This window comes from Petaurus breviceps, unplaced genomic scaffold (assembly GCF_028583685.1).
Source record: "Petaurus breviceps papuanus isolate PSGF00001 unplaced genomic scaffold, PetGlider_PUasm1.0 207, whole genome shotgun sequence".
NCBI lineage: Eukaryota > Metazoa > Chordata > Mammalia > Diprotodontia > Petauridae > Petaurus > Petaurus breviceps.
In genome coordinates this window covers 27,451,896-27,472,423 of record NW_027185850.1, presented here as the reverse complement: position 1 = coordinate 27,472,423, position 20,528 = coordinate 27,451,896, and the positions used below count along the sequence as shown (strand labels likewise).

At 49.4% G+C, this 20,528-nt stretch overlaps 1 protein-coding gene across 1 annotated transcript in view; it reads right to left on the bottom strand.

Moving 5' to 3' along the window:
• Positions 1-20,528, bottom strand: part of LOC138164833 (metalloprotease TIKI2-like) — a 236,001-nt gene that overhangs the window by 41,667 nt on the left and 173,806 nt on the right. The window contains exon 4 of the mRNA XM_069092758.1: positions 18,662-18,836. Within this exon, the coding sequence (XP_068948859.1) occupies positions 18,662-18,836 (175 nt within the window). The remainder of the gene's footprint in view (positions 1-18,661; positions 18,837-20,528) is intronic.

Genomic DNA, 20,528 nt, shown 5'->3' with positions numbered 1-20,528 from the left:
TTCATAAACTGTAGAGCGCTTCTGTCAAGGGTAACGTGCTGTGTCAATGCCGCCAATCATTAAGTAAGCGAAGGTGCTGCCAGAATGAGAAATATTGTTCACTTTTTTGCTATTGGCCCTAGAAGCCTAGAAATTTGAGTTTCGGAGCAAGCAATCCTAGGAAACAAGACATGTCCCTTCCAAGACTCCACAGATGGAGAGAGAGGATTGTGCAAGGGACAGGGGAACAATGGGGCAATTAACAGTCATCCCAGAGACAGCGCCAGGGGACGGGGGATGGGGGCGAGGAAGGGGCGCCCCGCCAGATGTTTCCAGGGCAAGGCAGGCCCTGAAAGCCTCTATTACTGTCCTTAATCCCCCCCACATGTTCCCCCTCTGCTGTTGAGAAGAGCAGGCTCAAACCTCCTCTTTGGGAAGAGAGGGCCTGAGCCCATATTTATGTTCCGTCTGAAATTAATGCAGGGGCTCCTTTCAAATGCTAATTCTGCGGGCCCCCCCCCCGGCTGCTGCTGCTGCTGCTGTTACTGCTGCTGCTGCTGTGGGCAGCCTAGGCAGGGCCAGAGACACAGAGAAAGGGAGGAAGGAAGGAAGGAAGGAAGGAAGGAAGGAAGGAAGGAAAGGCCCCTTTGTTTTCTTGGGGAAGCTGGAAAGAGAATGGAACTCAGGGATCCCAGGGCAGAGGGGGAGGGGGGCAGAGAGTTGAGGGAGAGGCATGGAGCCAGTCATAGAAGGTTAGAGATGAGAGTAGGCTGAGGACACAGAGCAGAGAATGTGAGAGTGGGGAGAGGCCTTAGAACAGGGAATGTCAGGGCTAGGAGAGGCCTTGGAATGTCAGAGATGGAAGGGGCCTTAGAACAGGGGATGTCAGGGCTGGGAGAGGCCTTAGAACAAGGAATGTCAGGACTAGGAGAGGCCTTGGAATGTCAGGGCTAGGAGGGGCCTTAAAACAGGGGATGTCAGGGCTGGGAGGGGCCTTAGAACAGGGGATGTCAGGGCTGGGAAGGACTTGAGAATATAGGGGCCTTCAATATTACCATTCCCTGGAAGGAACCCTCCATCCAGATCCCGTGTACACAGTGCCCTTTTCCGTATATGATGCCCATCTCCTTTCCCCCAAGCCCAGAGCTTTCCCTCTGTTCCCCTGCCCTGTCCCTCATCCTCTTTCCCCTTAGCCCAGGATTCCTAGCTGTCCTTGACCTTCCCTTTGCTCACTTTTGGGATCCTCTCAACCTAACAACAGCACTGATGTAGCATTTTAGCATTAAATGTGGTAATGTTTGTGAAATGCTCAGCACAGTGCAGGGCACCTAGTCTGGGGAGGTGGCCTTTATGTTTTCAAAGTGATTATTTCGTTTGATCTCCACAATAATACCGAAAGGGTAATTACTACCTCTTACATCGATCACCAATCTATTTGTTACTTGTTATTATCCATTACTCCCATTTTACAGAGGAAGAAATTGAGTCTGAGGGGAATGAAGTGACTGTGTGAGACAGGACTCTAGCCCAGGCCTTTCTGCCGTGGCTCCCCGGGGCCCTAGCTGCTCCACCCCCATCTCAGCCAAGTCCTCTTGCTGATCCCCTGACTCTAAACAGATCAGAAACCCTCTGCCCTGTGTCCACACAGACCACCCGCCTTCTTGTGGAAAGCCTCATAATTCAGCCCTGTCCTCTCCATCAAAGCCTTCCCGTCCTTGGCCTCCTCTCCTGCCCCAGCCTTCAGGGAGCTCCCTCAGCCAGGATGGTCCAGATAAGCTCACCCATTCTGTGGACTGGAAACACAGCCCGTGGGCCAGGCTGCTGTGGGGCTTGGTATCCTCACTGTCCCCTCCATCATTCCAGATAAAGTGTTCTCCAGAAAGAAGAAAGAGCTCTCAGGCTCCCCACCCACTTCTGTCCCAGAGAGTTCAAAAGGAAGGGACCCACAAGACAGAGCCTTCCATCACTGGTGTCAGAATCAGGAAGGACCATGGACTGGCTGGGGACACTGGGGGCTTCTCTGCCAGAGCCAGGCCTATCCCTCCCCATCCATGGCAGAGGCTTCCTTTGGATCGCTCTCTCTCCTTACTTACCTACAGATTTCCTTCCCGTTCTTTAAAGCCCAAATTAAATGCCCCCTCCTCCAGGAAGACTGTCCTGATTCCTCTTAGATGGAAAAGTCCTTCCTCTTGGACCTCATAGAGCACCTAGCTTGCCCCTCCCTGATGCAGAGCATTACATCTACTGTGTTCTGTGCTCCTGCCTTATCCTGACTAAATACTGTGAGATTCTTGAGGACAGGGGTTATGTTTTTATCATTCATTCAATAAGCATTATTAAACACCTACTGTGTGCCAGGCACTGTAAGCACTGGGGATACAGAAAGCAGTAAAAGGCAGTTCCTACTCTCAAGGAGATGACAGTTTAAAAGTTTATCTAAATCAATTCTAAAGCTTATCAGTCACTCAAAAAATATTTATTAAACACCTACTGTGTACAGAATCTTGTGTTCAGTGCTAGAGAAGAAAAGACTAGATAAAGCACAGATAACTATAATATATGCTAATACATGGAAAGAACTTTAGGTTTGGAATCAGAAGTCCTGGGTTCAAATCCTCCCTCTGCTACTTTAGTACTTGTGGGATCTTAAGCAAGTGATTTCACTTTTTTTTTTGGAGTGGGGGAAGGTAAGGCAATTGGGGTTAAGTGACTCTCCCAAGGTCACACAGCTAGTATCAAGTGTCTAAGGTCAGATCTGAACTCAGGTCCTCCTGACTCCAGGGTCGGTCCTGATTTCATTTCTTGCAGACTCAGTTTCCTCACATATGAAAGCAGGGGGCTATCCTCTTTTGTCCTTTCCCAGTCCAGAGCAACCATCCTAGGATTCTAGGAATTGACCCAATGTTCAGAGAATAGTCAAGAGGGCATCTTGGAGACATGAAGAGGGTATCTTTGGTGAAGCCACGGGGAGGGGATAACCAGGCTCTCCATTTGAATCTGATTCTTGGGCAGATCTCATCCTTCTGCTCCTAAAACAGACTAAAAGATATGGAGACGCAACTCCCCACTGTAGCGGCTGTTGATTTTTCAAAGGGCACTGATGGACTAGAGCAGAACTCTGCTTTCCAGGCCCACTCTAACAAGAAGCAGATGCACACACCAAAGCCATGAAAGACCTTCCTGAGCATGAGAGTTCTTCCTAAGTGGGATGGGCATCCTCGGGGGCTGGTATCCTCCCCCTCCTTGGAGATGCTCAAACAGAAGCCAGGCAGCCACCCATCAGGGCTGCTGAAGGGGATTCCTGTTCAGCCATGGGTTGAACTCCGTGTCCCTGAGGTCCCTCCCCACTCTGAGATTCTGGGAGGGCTCCCATTCCAAAGTCTGACCCTCCTTCTCTGGAGGGCATGACTTCTTGGCCACGGAAGGGGAAAAAAAGGTCCACTAATGGTTTATTTTTTTAAATGTCCAAACATATGGTTAACCTCAGAGGGGATTAATGATGCTGGCCCATTAAGTCTGTGTCAGGGAGAATAATCCCACTGGAACAATTAATCACAGAATGAAGAAGGGGAGAAGCAGCCTCAGGACCTCGGACACATGGGAGTGTGAACGTAAACACTTGAAGGTTTCTGTAAACAGATGTTCTCTCATATAAGCAAATCTGCCATCGCCAACGTTCCCGTTTTCATGGAAGTGGGGCTAGGTTATATAAGGGGCTGCAACTGGGCCGAGAAGAGGAACACTTGACTGGAGCCAAGTGAAGGAAATCCCAGGAGACCTTGCCTTGCTTTGTGACCACTTGGGTCACTCGCTTCCTCTCTCTGGGCTTCAGTATTCCCACTTATAAAATGAAGGAGTTAGACCAGATTACCTCCTCCATGATGAAAGTTCCCGTAGAGGGGATGGGTTGAGCCAGGAGTGCTCTGAAGTCCCTTCTACCTACAAGCCCAGAATTCCATGAGCCACTGGTGATATGGAGGGAGGGAGGTACAGAAAGTGGAGGAGGAGCAGGAAGACCTGAAGCATAGTCTTGGATTGGAAACCTTGCGGGTGTCCTAGGTCACTGGGACCACATGTCTTCCCTTCATTTTTGGCCCTCATTTTTCTTATCTGTAAAATGGGCCTGGGGCAGCCTAGGTTGTCTCCAAGGTCTCCTTCCTGCTTCAGTGGTTTCTGTTCTTCTCTATTCTATTTTGCAGCCCCCCCTCCCCATAGTGCCTAGACAGAGCTCAGCGTTCAGAGGACTAGATGCCTCTCAGATCACTTCCAGTTCAGAGGTTTTGTGATTGTGATTCTCTAGAGAGGCCAACACTCCCCGCCAAGGCAAGGCTCCTCAGGAGGACTCTATCTCCTTCCTCTTCTTCCCCTTCAAGATCCTGGCACTCAATTAATGTACTATTTTTAGCATCCATAGCCCCTCAGCTTTACAACCCACTTCCCATTGCATGTTTCTGTCCTAAGTCAGTTCTGATAAGAAGTAGAATTGGTGTCAGGCTGTCCCGTGATGTGAGCAGCATGCACAGGACTGCTGGGGCTGATAGTCACAATTATTACATGTGTGGGGGCCACTCACACACAGGCAGACCTGTGATTTGAAATCAAGTTTTCTTGACTCCAAGTCCAGAGCACGACCTCTGATACCATCTGATGCCAAGGTTACAAAAGTGAGAGATGGGGTGATGGTGGTCCCACAGAAGGAAAATTATTGGCAAAAACAGAGTCTGATTTGAGAAATGGTAAGAAGCTACCCTTCTCCCCTATTTCTTCAGAGCCAGGCAGAGCTATAAGTGGGATGTTTTGTGCCCAGGGCAAACAGCACAAAGCATGTCCTACATTGAGTGAGGGATGAGGACTAAGTCTAGGAACCTATGATCCTGTTTCCAATCCCCCAGCAATTCATTTCATAGGTGAGGAAACAGAAGGAAAGTAATGAGCTTAAATCACACAGTGAATCCACAGCAGAACTGAGACAAGAACTCAGGTTTCCCACCTTCTAGTCAGTGCTTAATTTATGTCTAAAGATAAGAGCTGGGTCATTTTGTCTACGATGACTGAATTGAGAAGTGTCCTGGAAGGAAAGAAGGAGGGAAGGAAGGAAGGAAGGAAGGAAGGAAGGAAGGAAGGAAGGAAGGAAGGAAGGAAGGAAGGAAGGAAGGAGGAAAGGAAGGAAGGAAAGACGGAAGGAAGGGAGGGAGGGAGGGAGGGAGGAAAAGAGGGAGAGAGGAAATGCTCAAATGAACCCTAGAAACCAACCACCTCTTTTTACACATGGGCAAACTGAGGTCCAAAGAGATTAAAAAGATTGGTGAGCCAGGGTCAGAGATAGGCCTTGTTTCCAAATCCAGAATTTTCTCTTTACATTCCATTGTTTGTCTTGACTGGAGATGGACCCTGCCAGCCCAGGGAGCCTAGGTCCCTGGCTCAGCCAGCACCCAGAGGCCTGGTGTGCAGATATACACATGTGCGTGAATGGAGATGAAAGCTGTCTTTGTTTCTGAGCTTGGGTCACCCCACAGAACTTGCTGAGTTTTCAGAAAACTTGGGAAGTGTTAAAAACCCCAGCTCTGGACTGGAGGGTGGGCGGGGTGCTGGTGGTGGTAGTAGTGGAGAGGACTCAGGGAGGGGCTGGCAAGCCAGTCTGCCTTCCTGCAGAAAGCCCTGGGTTCCAGCCCAGCTGGGGCTGGAGGGGCAGCGTTTCAGAGAAGCAGATCTGGGTTTCACTGGCCCAAGGAGACCGTGGAAGGCATGGTTCAGCTCCCGATGATTTTGTCAGTCGGCCCAGCCGAAGCTCCCATTTCCCAGGCCTTCAGGTTCCCACTAACCCTCTGAGGAGGGTGTCAGAAGGATTATCATCCCATTTTGTAGAGGAGGAGACTAAGGCCCAGAGAGGGGCCCCCTGCACAGCATCCCACACTCCCACCTGGCACAGCCAGGGCTGGAGAAGCCTTTGCCAACTGTAGTGAAGCCACCCCCAGGCTGCCATCCTGGGAATCCCCATCACACAGTTGGGGTGCTAGAGGTCTCTGGGTAGATGGAGGCAGAACGATTAACAAATGTGCCCTCCTAGGAAGCTTCCCCTTAACCATCTTGCCATGTGGGCAGGGCAAGGGTTATTATTCTCATTGGCAAAGAAGGAGACTGAGGCCCAGATAAGGCTCACAAAATTCTCAGAATTTCAGAGCTAGATTAGAAAGCATCTAGTCTGACTCAGACCAAACATAGCAAACTGACTAAGGGTCCTCTCCAACCTCCGCTTTACAGGGGAACCCCTCCACCTTCTGGGCAGCCAGCACCTCTCTGGCACAGGGCCCATTGTTGGGGAAGTTTGTCCTGATGCTGAGCCTCAATTTGCCTTTAAAACTCCCCCCTACCCTGCCTCTGGCCCTGGCTCCGTCCTCTGTTACTCCTTCTTCCACATGGCAACCCTTCAGTTAGCGTGTCTCTGGGCCTTCTCTTCTAACCATTCCGAGCTCCTTCAGTCAGTTCTCATAAAACACACACTCAAGTCCTTCACAGACTCTGGTCCCCTCCCCTGGATGACCTGGAGAAGATGGTCAACATCTGTAGAAATATCAGTTTTCACCATCCTCCTCCTCCTCCTCCTCTTCCTCCTCCTCCTCCTCCTCATCCAAACACCATACACTGGAATTATAGCTACTTCACTTTGAGTTTTGTACCCCCAGACTGTATGTAGTAGGCACTCTATCTGAGTTTTGTTTCCCTGAACTGTATGTAGGAGGCACCAAGAAATGCATGTGAAATGGAACTGAATTGAATTGAGCTGGACAGAATATTCCCTCCACACTCACTCTGCCATTTTAAATAGAGTCCAAGATCCAAGAGTCCAAGGGTCTTTGGCTTCCTTCCCCCACTGCTGACTCACACTCAGCTTGCAGGCCACTGTTTACAGATGAGCTGCATTTAAAATGCAAAGTTTTAAACGTCTTTCTTATTCGATTTGGCCCAAGTATCCTAGCTTGACAGGATCCCTTAAGAGTCTCTCACCCATCTAACCCTCCATCCTGGCTCTGTCATCTACAAGTGAATAAGCCTGGCCTCTGGCCTCTTTCCAAGTCATTGATAACAATGTGAGCCAGTCCTGGGCCAAGCACAGATCCCCAGAGTCACTCCAACCATCAATGGCTACTCCTTGGGTCCAGTCAATCAACTACTTCTGAACACACTTCGGTAGACAAGCATCTAGCAGTCTCTCCACTTTTTCCACAAAAGGAGCAGGAGAAACCGTATCAAGACCCTTGTGCAAAGCAGGGTAAACAAAGAGCTGCAGGGTTTCCCCCATCGATCGGTCCAGAATCTGCCGAAATGGGAAATGAGGTTAGCTTGGCATCACTGGGTCTTGGTGAAACAATGTTGGCTCCTCCTCACGGCTGCTTCCTCTTCCAAATGCTCAGCTACACTTTGTCGACTCTTTCCCCCTTTTACTGAAAATTGATGGGGCAGGAGGGAATTGCCTTTCTCTAACACAATTCATTTCAATTTTCTGAGATCTTCCAAAGATTCTGGGCAGTGAGCCCCCCTGCCAGTTCTCTCAGGACCCGAAGATGTTCTCCTCTTGGGCCAGGTGGCCTGACCTCCTACAGGGAAGCCACGGACTCTCTTACTATCCCCTTACTTAGGTTCAATACAAGCCATTACCATTTTTTTTTGTGTCTGTCACTTAGTAACTAATTAATATCTGTATAATGCCTTAACCTTTCAAAGAGCTTTACCAACATGATCTCATTCTATCTTCACAGAAACTCTGAGAGGTGGGTGCTACCCCTAGAAGTAAGTGAGGTTAGAGTCACATGGTAAGTGTCTGAGGTTGAATTTGAACTCGGCCCTTCCTAATTTCATATCCAGAGTTCTATCTACTGTGCCACCTTGTTGCCTTAGATCCCAATGTAAGAGTTGGAATTTAAACAACTGAAGAATTGGAAGAGACATTATAGCACATTCCTTCATTTTTCAGATGGAGAAACTGAGGTTTAAAGAGAGGGAAGTGATTTAACAAATTCCTCCTGGCCTCTGCTGGAAGACCTCCAGGGAGGGGACTCCCCGCCTCCCCATTCCTGACATCCAACCTGATTCTGCACCCCCCAACAAGTCTGGTCCCTCTGCCATGTGACTGCCCTTCACGTGACTGCCCTTCACGTGCTTGAAGATGGCTCTCATGTACCCCCTGAACCTTCTCTACTCCAGGAGAAGCATCCGCAGCCCCAGGATCTCCATACAGCCTGGTCTCTAAGACCCTTGCTTGGTCACTAGCCTTTTAAATGGCTTCTTCAACCCATTTTCTTCTGATGTGATCTCTAGGCTACTAACTCTCCTGGTCTTCCTCCTCTGGGTGAGTCAATTAAGAAGCAAGTATTTATAAAAGACCTACTAGGTACAAAACTCTTACTAGGTACTGAAGAGATGAAAGCAAGAATTAAACAATCCCTGCTGTCCAGGGTTTTACATTCTTCTAGGGGCTGAGAGATCAGATTAAGTCCTAGAGAAAAATTAGAAGGTGGAGAAAACACTTTCATTTGGGGAATTGGGGGAGGAAGCTTTAGGAAGGAGACAGCATCTCATCTTAGATTTGGTATCTAAGCTAAAAAAAGCTTGGGAGGAAGGGAAGGGGAAGATGAGGAGGGCATGAATTCTAGGCAGGGAGGAGGCACACATGGGCAGAGGCCAGAGATGGAATGTCTTGGAGAAGAGCAATGATTCCAGTTTGCTGGGCTTTGGAGCGTGTGCCGGAGAGGAAGGCGAAAGGACAAAGATGCGGTCTGGGGTCAGGCACGTAGGGCCCCAACTTAGCCCGGGTTCCTTGTGTCATGCAGGCCTAGAGCCCCAGCCAAGAGAAGGAATTCTGAGCAGGATTGATGAAGCCAGAATAAACCAGCCCTCTGAGTCAGAACTGGGACAGTTAAGTCGGCTGTCACTTCGGGGCTGCCAATGTTGAGTCGGGTGGGAGTGCTGGTTCCCCACACTTGGGCTCATAAAACAGGCCCAGCTGCAAATCAGCCAATCAGCCCAGGCTCTGGGCCAAGCCGCGATGTACAAGCAACTTTATTAGGCTGCTAGGGTCTCACCCCCTGCTGTCTTATGGCACTAAGGAATCCATGGACTGAATGAGTATTTCAGCATGGGCCCAACCCTGAAGCACAGGGGAAGAGGAGATATATTAAACTCGTGGTGTCCCGTTAGTTGTGAGTCTTGGGATGAAAGAGCTAGGCCGCAGCCACCTGCTCGAGACAGGCACATACCTGCACTAGGAAAAGAACAGGTAACTTAATCCACCTTGGCCCTGCCTTCAGTCCTAGGGGTTCCCTGTTCAGCCCAGTCAATCCTTTGTAAGAACGGGAGGGACAAAAAGCGAATGGAAATTGAGCCTCCCAGAAACTCCTAGCTGCTGGATTCTGGTGGTCTGGGACTCCCACTCCCCCTCTGCCTCTATGTGGTGGCTGTTGTAGGAGGCTCCACAGGGTCAGGTGAAGCCAAATGGGGGGGAGGGGCCAGGGAGTTTGTGCGACTGCATTTTTAAAAAGTCCATCACTTTGGGGAATCAGGTTAAGTCAGATAAAATGTCAACTCCCTGGCATTCCCTGCTCTCTGGCTTCCTGAGCTAGGTTAGAATTTATGACCCTGAATCCCTGCTTGGCTCAGCTCAGCCCCTGGCATCTTAGCTCTGCACAGGCACAGTCACAAGGGACCTCAGAGGCATCTGGCCCAACCTGCCCCGTCATGACAAGTACCACCCTCCCCCCGCCCCGGGTTTTGCTACTTTCCAAGGGCTCCCACTGGGATTTTGGATAGCCCAAATTATTAGAAAGTCCTAAATTCCAGCCTAAAATGACCTCTTTCTAATTTCCCCTTTTTCTTTAAGTTCTACCCTTTGGGACAACATAGAGTAAGTGTGATCCCTCTTCCAAGAGACAGCCCTTCGAATGCTTGACAGCTCTCTTGTCCTTCTGAGTCTTGTCTTCCCAGGCTAAAAGTCCCTGGTAACTTCATCCTTCCATCCAATGTCATGAACTGTGGGCCTCTCACCATCCATCTCTGGATGCTCTCAGGTCTTATAAATATCCTTCCTAAAGTTCGATACCCAGAACCATCACTGTGGCACATAGTAGGTGCTTAAAAAATGTTTATTGATTGACTGTTCACTCCATCGGAGATCTGCTTTGATGTAGACGTTGGACCATTAATGGCTACTCTGTATGTCGGACCATTCAAGTAGATCTGAATCTACCTACCTGGACTATTGTCCAGCCCAGATCTCTCCACTTTGTCCATAATAAGAAGCTAAGGGCTAAGTCCATAAAAAGAAGCTAAGTTGGCAAATGCTCTTCCAAACCTAGGTCAGTTCTGTCTATTGCAGGGACTTTTCACCCTTTTTGGTTCCAGATGCAGTCATGGGTCTGCTGTCTGGCAAAGCCCGCAGACCTCTTCTCAGAATCATGTTTTTAAATATATAGCACAGAATCAATAGGATTATAAGGGAAACCAGTTATATTGAAATAATGGTGTAAGTTTTTTCACCCCCTGTTCATGTCCACAGACCTCCTGAAATCTATCCATGATCCCATTTGGAGGCTGAGGACCCCAAGCTAAGAACACCTGGTCCACAGCATTAACCTGTCCATTAACCTCATTGACCTTTTCATTTCACAGATGAAGAAAAGTGAAGCCCAGGGAGAGGAAGGCATTTAGCTACGGCCATGAAAGTCCAGCATAGGAAAGGGAATCTGGCATCGTGAGGGGAAAGCCCTAGGCTGGGAGCCAGGAGGATGGGATCAAATCTCAACCCGTGCCACTACCTGCAGCCTTGGCCAAGTCAATGCTGGGTCTTGGTTGCCCTATCTGTTAAATGGGACAATTGACAATTAATCAGCTGTGCAACATTGGGCAAATCCTTTCCCCTTCCTGGACTGTCTCCTCTTTTATAGGATGCAGGGGTTGTAACAGATAGTCCTAAAAAGCCAATTCTTCTCTAGATTAGCAGATTCCTGGACTATAATGTTCTCCCAGGGTCCTGCTGGCTCTGATATTCCAGGATCCTGTGATTTCAGGTGCATTTCTCTGGGCTCGTTTTGGTCTTTTCCCAGGTACACAGGGCTTCCCCCAAGAGATGGGGTGATTGTGAAGCCAGGGCTCTGGAGGGTGGTGGCCTCAGCAAGCATCCCCTCTCCACTGTAGCAGCATTTCCTGAATATCGTCCTCTCTGGGGCCAGGTTCATTCCAGAGATACTAAGCCCGAGACACATCACATCACAGGCTTTCCATCTGAGCCCAGAAAACGTCATCTTGGCCTGCTTAGAATAACCTCACACTTTCCCCTTCCCTCACTTATCCTGTGTCTAGACAGCACCTTCCCCACTATGAGATAATCTTTTTTCTTTCCTTAATGAGAAGGTCAACCCACCCAGGTTCATAGCAACCTAAAGTGGGCACAATCAGATGCTTATGAAAAAGGGACAGAGTCAGAGACAGAGAATGCCTAATGTAATCCTGGCCCACCCCAACCCTGGACCTCGTGACACCAGCTGGAGGTCTGACCCTTCTGTCTATACTCAGGATCCTTTCTGAAACGCCTTCACACAAATCCCAGAGAGATACCACTGGGGCAGGAGAAAAAAAGTCTGAGAACCTGGATTTGAATCCTGCCTCTGCTGCATACTGTGTGGCCCAGACAAGTCATGTGACCTTGCTTTGTCTCCTCATCTATAAAATGAGGAGTGAATGAGATGACTAGGTCCCATCTCACTCTAGGGTCCCGGCTGTGTGGTCTGGGGCAAATTTGGGTTTCCACTGGGTTTTAGTGTTGATGTTTTGATAGAACCTTACAAGGTATCTTAGTGTTTACAGGATAGATTTCTTTCTTAAACCCAGATCACTCTAGTTCTCATTGATTGGCCAACAGTAGGTCCCAGCCCAAGCCTCACTCAGTCATTTTGGGGCCCTGATTGGCTCAGAGTGAATATTAATAGCAATTGTGTCTGTTTTGGCCAAAAATGCTGAGGGTCTTCCCCTCCCAGCTTGATTTTTTTTTCTTTTTACTAAGTAAAAGAGGCCATTCTTTGCTTCATTTCTTACCTAGCCTTAATCACTAAATGGACATTGTCTCAGCTGAACTAACACCTGGGAAAGAACTTAGCTTAAAAAAGCCAAGGCCTCCCACTGCATCCAGAGACATCTCCAGATGGTGAAAGTGAGGCTGGAGACTGCATAGTCCTGCCTCACTTAAATCCAATTCACTTCATAGCATCACCGTCCTGATGTCATGGTCCTTTTTGAGAATGAAAAACAAAGAACAGTTTTGACATTAATAAAACAAGGGATTTAGATGAGGTAATTTCTCTAGTCCCTCTCTAGAATTATTTTAAATTTCTATTGCACACCAAGCCTGAAACTTAGTAAGCACTGAATAATTAATGCCTGTTGACCAACCGTTTATTGATATTTTTTGCTCTTATAATACTTTTATTTCAGAATATACCAACCCTCTCCAATTAGCAAAAAAGAAAGGGAAAAAATAATTCTTCTGAACTAACACTATAAAGAAAGGAAAGAAGGTTACAAAAAAGAAAGAGGAAAAAAAACATTTTTCCAAACTAATGCTATAAGGAAAGGAAGGAAGGAAGGTAGGAAGGAAGGAAGGAAGGAAGGAAGGAAGGAAGGAAGGAAGGAAGGAAGGAAGGAAGGAAGGAATGGAGAGAGGGAGGGAGGAAGGAGGGAGTGAGGGAGGGAGGGAGGAAGGAAGGGAGGAAGGGAGGAGAGGAAGAAGTAAGGGGGAAGGAGGGAAGGAAGGAAGGAAGGAAGGAAGGAAGGAAGGAAGGAAGAGAATAATCATTTAAATAGGCCCTATTCTATGCCAGGCAAATATCTCATTTGATCATCACAACACTCCTGGTAGGGAAGTGCTATTTTTAATCTCCATTTTACATTTAAGGAAACTGAGGCAGACAGAGGTGAAGAAGTAACTTGCCCAGGGTCACACAAATAGTGAGTATATGAGGCAAGATTTGAATTCAGGTCTCCTTGCCTCCAGGCCCATCGTTCTATCCACTGTACTACCCAGCTACATATAACCAAGTTACATGTAGTGTTCTACCCCCTAGTGTCCCACTTGAGCAAAAAGGGAGAGAAGTGTATTTTTCCCATCTCTTATTCAGGGTCAGGCTTGGCGATTATAATTCGGAGGTCACTTTCATCCCTAAATCATATGGCCTTGATTCTTGTGACATAGTGGAAAAGGAACTGGACGGTATATAGGTGAGACCCGAATTCCAGCAGTACCTCTGATGCTTAGTAGCTGTGTATCCTGAGCAAGTCACCATGCTTTCTGCGGGGCCTCGGTTCCCTGCTGTGTAAAGTGGGGATGGTACCTGGGGAGGCGCCCAGGCCTTTGGAGGCTGCAGTGAGGCCCCAATTCCAGAGAGGGCTGGGCTGGCTGGGGAGGTGACCCAGAGCTGCCCCCAGCCCTTCCTGCCCCCTGGCCCAGGCTAGCTCATCTCCTAATGTGGGATCCATCCCACACACCTCAGGCTGCTGACAAGCTGCCTCTGCTTCGTGTCAAGGCATGTGAGGAGAGATGGGGCATGGGCATCTCTCGATAAGGAAGGCCTCTAGTTGGCCAAGCCCAGGGTTCCCTTGCCAGGCTGGAGGAGTCCTCCTGGGACATGCTACAGAGAGGCTCGTTCTCTTCTTTCAAACAGCAGCACATGCTGTTGCCAAGACTTGAACCCAGGCCTCCAGCCTCCTGGCCCAGCAGTTGTGGCGGTGGTTTTCCCCACATTGTGCCATGTCCCTGGACCTGCACAATGGTGCTCAGTGTGAGGCTGAGACCAGAGCATCGTACTGGGGGGCAGCGAGCCTGGACTGGAGCCCCTTGCTCTGATGTCGTCAGTCTTGGATGTGGGACGCCACGGTGGTCTCTGAGGACCCTGGGAGAGCGGGAGACCAAGCCAGATGTCAGCCAGAGCCAGGTCGCATCCAATACAGCCAGAGCCCAACTCAGAGATGAGGGAAGTTTTCCTCAAATTAACTGCTCCCATAAATTTATCCATCTGTTATCATAAGTGTGGCTTGGAAATGACTTAGCCATAAAATCGAAATAAGCCAGGAGTGAACGTTTCTTGCCCTTGGCTTCGTGTGCATATTCTTCATGCCAACACATTAACTCTTTTTAACAGCCCAGGTCTGGGCTGGCCTGGGACAGTGTGTCCATAAAAGACTTGACAGATTCCCAGGGCCTTATAGCACATAGCGGCCTGCCTGAGGGCCTGCCAGGGCCAACCAGCATCCACTCCCTCTCAGTCAGGGTCAGGGTTGGAAGATAAAGCCTTCAAGATAAACCCCACAGGGTCCCAGAGGCCTGATCAGACTCTCTGGGGGGCCAAATGACACCCCGGAGCCAGGCTGAGGCTCCGTTGAGGCTGGGCTGAGAGAGGCCACATCCCAGCAACAACTTGACCTATCATCTCAAGCTCAGGAAGTATGGGTGGCCAACTACCAAGCATCTTTAAAGGTCTTTTCCTCACCAATACTTTACTTTCCTTAAATTGTCATCCAGATTTTCCTGGGATTAAGATTGTGGGCTCCTTATCCTAACCCTGAGGGCTCTAGAAATCATATATTTTTGTTTTACAGATGGGGAAACTGAGGTCCATGGGAACAGATTGATTTTCTTTCTACATGAGTGGTCTCCAATTAGAATACAGGCTCCTTGGTGGTGAGGACCAGAACATTTTTCCATCTCTATTTCCCATGCATAACACAGTGATTGGCTCATTACAGCAGCTTAATAAATGTTTTATTATTTATTCATTCCTCATTCAAGTAGTAAAGGTAGAGTATGAATGAATGAAGGAATTAATGAATGAACGAAAAATGTATAATAAGTGCTTATAATACACAGTGCTCTAGGGATACAAAAAGCAAAACACTCTGAGGAGGGTGATCTATAGGTTAAAGGGCCTCCAGTCACCGGTGACTGATCTGAGGAGCAGGATGAGGTCCTGGCTCCAGGACAGCAGGTGACCCGTCAGATGCTAGAGCCCCAGCTCTGACCCTTCGCACCTGGGGAACCTGGGGTCACCTCCCTTTTCTGGGTCTCATTGGCCTCCCCTACAAAATGAGGGCGTCAGACCAGCTCTGAATCTCCCCAGGAAGCCCCAATGGATCCCTGGCAACCACCAGCGCCTTGCCATCACACTGCTCCTGACTCATTTCCCATCACTGTTCAGCTTATTTCTCCAACAGAACGTAAACTTTTTGGAGGCAGGAACTAGTTTTTTCTTTTCTTTTCTTTTTTGTCTCTGTGTCCCCAGTAGCATCCTGCACATTAGGCTCTTAAGAAATGTTTGTTGATAGCCTAATTGGTATACATGATGAAGAAGGCTTGGGGAAAACAGCACAGAGGGACTGAACTTAAAGAGAATCTCTGATGAAAATATAACGGTGTCTCAGAGTTCTCAGACCCCTCTCACTTCTGACACCACATTCTCTGTATTTGTTGATCAACGTTCAGAGCTAGAAAGAATCCCAGAGGCCATCCTGCTTTTACAGGTGTAGAAACTGAGGCCCATGTGATTTTATACTTGGCCCCCACGGTTGGTGGCTCCTGAGATGTTTTTGCGGCCCGGCTCAGCATCAAGCAAACAGGAGTTGACTAACAAAGCTGCTTGAGCCAATGCTTTTTGAAAGAACTGTAAAGTTTACAACGCACATTATTTCCCTGCGTACTCAGGAGCCCTGCAGGAAGGGATTACAAGGACTATTCTGCCCATTTTGCAGAGGAGGTAGCTGAAGCCCAGTAGGGGGTGGCTTGTCTACAATTGCTCTGGTGCTAGTGTCAGAGGCAGGATTCAAAGCCTGCCTCACCCACTCTGCCAGGCAGACCACCCCCACATCTGCATGGCCAGCACTGGCCCCACCTCTGAGCTGCAGCCCTGGCCATCCAGCTGCATGGCAGACCTCTCCAACCAGAGAGCCCAGCGGCATCTCCAGTCCCAACATGGCCCAAACCCTCTATGTACTTCTCTCTCTAATCTAATCTTAACCTGCTACCAATTCATCTTCCTGTAGAGATCCAGCCATGCTGGAGTTCTGCCCGACACCTCCAGGGCTCCCTCTTGCCAACCAAGTCAAGCTGACATTCCTTGGCTTGGTCTTCAAGGCCCTTTATAATCTCCCCTCAACCCCACTTTCCAGTATTATCTCACAGGGTTCCCCTATAGGCCCCTGGCTACTTGAACAATCCTCACTTCCTCCTGAATTAGCAGCATAAAGTAGTTTGATAAAGCACTTGACTCTTGGGTTCAAATCTTACCTTATAGATGACGGTTCACTGCGTGATGCTGGCCAAGTCACTCTCTGGGCCTCAGTTTCCCCACTTGTAAAATGAGGCAGTTGGATTCAGTGACATCCAGTTCCAGAATCCCTTTTCAGTTCTAAACCTATGTTCCTATGATCCTTCTCCCTCTCCTACCCCACCCTCACACCCCTTCATGCCTGGTTCCATGACTTTGCTCAATATATTCCCTGAGCCATCCTCCTTACCCTCTTCACCAAAGGAACTCCAATGCATTCTTTAAAACCCAGCTCAAATCTCCCCTCAGGGAGGAAGCCTTCCTTGACACACCCCCTTCCCCAAGGCAGGAATGTCCTTTGGCCTCCAGAGTTCTCTGGGCACTGCACTGGCCCGCTATTGGTCATTGGATTTCCTCATACTCCAAAGTGATGAGATCCGAGAGGACACAGTGTGGAGGGACTCTAACCTCTGGGCCTCCCCACTGCCCAGGACAGGGTTCTCTACGCCATATGCATTTAATCTATTCTTGTCTAATTGACATGAATTAGCGGGAGCAGAAAGAATTTGATCTCACTTTGGTAAACCCTCAGGGAGCAGGCCTAGGGTGAGTAGGAGATCCCTTGGGTCCAATTGGACCACAGAGACCCAGAGATACCCAGACAGAAGATGGAGCTGAGAGGAAGTGTGGGGCTGTAGAATCCTTAGCCCGTGGCAATGGATTGGAGGAAGAGGACAGCCAGAAACGATTCTTCAGGATGGTCTGAGGCAAAGAGAACTAAGGAAGTTCTCCGATGTGCCCTAAGAGGTGTCTGGCTCCATCTAGGTCTGAGTCAGGCCACCTCCGAGATATTTCTTACTGCCTCCACTTGAAGCTGTCCAGTGATGGAGAGCTCACTCCTCATCAAAGCTACTTTTCCCTCTCCCAATCCTTCTGATGTTAGAAAGTGCTTCCTTGAATACCTCCTGTAGCTTCTTTCCAGGGCTCCTCTGGGATCTACTTTGTGAAGCCAAGCAGAGCAAGGCTAATCTCTCCTCCCCTTCAGATATCTGAAGGCTGTGAGTGTATCTACCCTGAGGCATGTCTTCTCCAGGCTAAAGGTGGGAAAGGGGGCGGGTCTGGGGGCAGGATCCCTTCTGTGGCCCCTTCCTCTCCACCCCCAGCCCTGGGCACCATCCTGTGGTCTGGTTCTTCAGGAAATGTTCAGTCCCAGGAGAAGCTGCTCCTGGGATGTGGTGAGAAAGTCAGCCTGGGGCCAGATGCTGGAATGCACATCCAGCAGATGCCAGAGCCCTCCCAAGGCACAGTCAGGTCCCAAGTCCTCCTCGAGCCCTTCCCATAGCTGGTGAGACCCAATCCATGCCCCATCTCTTAGGTCCATGAGGCTACCAAGAGATCTTGGGTTGCATTAAGAGAGATGAAAGGCTTCCAGGAAGAAGGAGGTGATGCCCCCCTTCTGTGGGTGCCACCTCCGACAGGAAGCCTTTACCAACCCTCCTGAATTCTACTGCCTCCCCTCTCTTATTTCCCGCACAGCTCATTTGTATGTGTTTGTTGTTGGGTGCCTCTCCCATTCCATTGTGAACTCCTTGACAGCAGAGACTGAATTTTGCCTCTGTATGCCTGGCACTTAGCTAAGTGCTGGGAACATAGTAGGTATTTCATACATGTGTACTGACTAACCATGCCCTGGACAGGCTGCATTTGGAGCACTGTCTTTAGTCCTGGGTCCTCGGGTTGGGAAGAACCCTGCCCAGCTGGACAGAGGGCATCCAGAGGGGATCAGGCTAGAGAAATGGGATGATGTCAGTTTGGGAAGAGTTTTAAATGCCCAGTGGAGAGGTCTGGAGTCAAGAGAGAGCCGATGAAGGGGCAGGGGAGTGATGTGTTCAGACATAAGCTAAAGGCCTGACAGGGGTATGGAGAATGGGCTGGAGAGAGGAGAAATAGGAAGCAGGAAGACCAATTCAGAGGCCATTGTAATAGCCCAGGGGAGATGGGCCTGGACCAGAGTCATGGCAGCTGTGTGAAGGAAAAAGGGGTAGATGCCAGAGATGACCTCGAAGGCAGAATCAACAAGTCTTGGCGCAAAGTTCTTTCCTTCTCCAAAGGGAGAGGAAGACACATAAATTTCCCAATCCAAGCACTGCATTTCCTGCCAACGTTTGCTGACTGACCCATTGACCCACTTTCCTTTGGACAACAGATAGTAATGATCATGGGGGTGTGTTTCTTAATGCCTCTTGTCACTGTTATCACAACCCCCTCCTCACTATGAAGGAGACAGATAAATAACTTTCTCTCATCTACTGAGGAGATGGAATGAATTCCACACATAATCCCTCCCAACCTGCCCCCGCCATTCGCTTCTCGCTCTCTACCTGCTCCGAAGGCGAAGAAGAAGCTCTTGTCGCCATTCTCTCGAAGCAGCGCCATAACCCGCCGAGCCATCCTCTCATTCCGCTTGTAGATGAGCTCCTGGCGGAAGTAGCTGTCAATCTCCTGGGCCGTGGCCTGCTCGTGTGGGGGCAGCGTAGTGTTGATGAAGTTGGGGAGCTGGAGGAGAAAGGAACGGGCCTTTTTAGGAGCAGACTATCCAGAGGGCTGATGGGAGCAGAGAGTCATTCACTAAACCAGTCTCCTCCTTTGCCAAATGGGGACGGGCATGTGGATGCTACCAGCCTCTCAGGGCTATGGTACAAAGGAGTGATGGAGAGGGTGAGGATGCTGGGATGTAACATCCATGGGATGTTACAGGAGAGAGGGGTGCAGGCCCTGGGGTCCCCCAGTTTATCCCTTCTATCTGCTGCTAAGGACCCTTTCCCTTCTAAACCAAACTGAACCCTGCCCTGCCTCCCCAACAGGATGGTGGTGAAGGTCCAGTGGATGGACATGACACCAATCCTCTCCAGTCTCAGTTTTCTTATTTGTCCTGGGCTTTGCTGCTGACTCAGGGCTACCTGCCCTGACCCACCCCCATGCCACTCTGATAGCCCTCTCTTCTTCTTACCCAATATGAAGGCTAACAGATGGGCCAGGGCAGTGAATGGTGAGAGTCAGGCTGGCAGGAGAATTTGTATAAGAAACTAGTGAGAATGGGAGCTCGGAGTTAAACTGTGAAGGGCCTTGAATGACAAGCCGAAGAGTTTGAATTTAGTTCTGTAGCCAATGGGAGCTATAGAGGATCAAAACTATGTATTAGGAAAATTACATGGGCAGTGGTATAAATGATGAGTTATAAAAGGAAATAAGACAGGGTAGCCTACAAGGAGGCAACTGAAATAATCCAGATGAGAGGTGATGAAGGTCTGACCTGGGGTGGTGACCATGTGAATGGAAAGATGTCCGCCATTTTGTAGTCTGACTCAATAGGCCCCAGTGGCCTATTAGATGCAGGGGGCGAGGGAAAGGGAAGACTGGGGAAGACCCTTTGAGCCTGGTGACCTAGAGGGAGGACAAGGAGATGCTGCTGCTGCCCTCCATCACCCCTGCCCAGCAGTGGGCCACAAAATGAGCAGCTCCCAGATTCACAGATCCAGAACCAGGAGGGACCTCCAAGATCTAGTCCAATCCTCACTATAACAGATGAAGAAACCAAGGCCCCAGAGGAGTTGAATGAACCCAATGTGAATGGCTGAGCTTGGATTCAAACCCAGGTCTTGTGAGTCCAAAAAGGCCTCTTTTCTATCTGTGCCTCTCTGCTTCTAGAGACAGAGGTGGAAAAGAGATGGAGTTTTCTCATAAGAGGAGGTTTTAACTAAATCTTCAGTCTTCCCAAGTGCCTGGGCCAGTGCTTAATAACCATTGAACTCAGCAGTAGACTGCTGCTGGGCAAGTCCCTGGCCTCTCTCTACATTATGGATGTCCGTAGGCATTGGTGGGAGGGGCTTCCTCACTGGGATTTCCAATCTCTGCAGGCTGAATTGGAGCCCCGGGAATGAGGCCCCCAGAGCAAGGGGGATGCATCCTTCCTGGGGTGACAGAAATGCAGCCAGACCCTCAGGGGCATGGCTGAGAGGACCTCTCCAGGCCTCTTCCAGTCCAGCACCCTGGGCTTCAGATTCACCTGGGAAAACCATGAGCTTTCCAGAGCCTGTAAAGGAACAGATCCCAGGCCGAAACCAGAGGGACACTGTACAGGAGTCTGTGACTCAACGTCCACACTGACTCCGAACCAATACACTCATGGAGAATGGGGAGACAGAGAGACAGAGAGGGGAAGAGAGAGAGATGGAGGGAGGGAGAGAG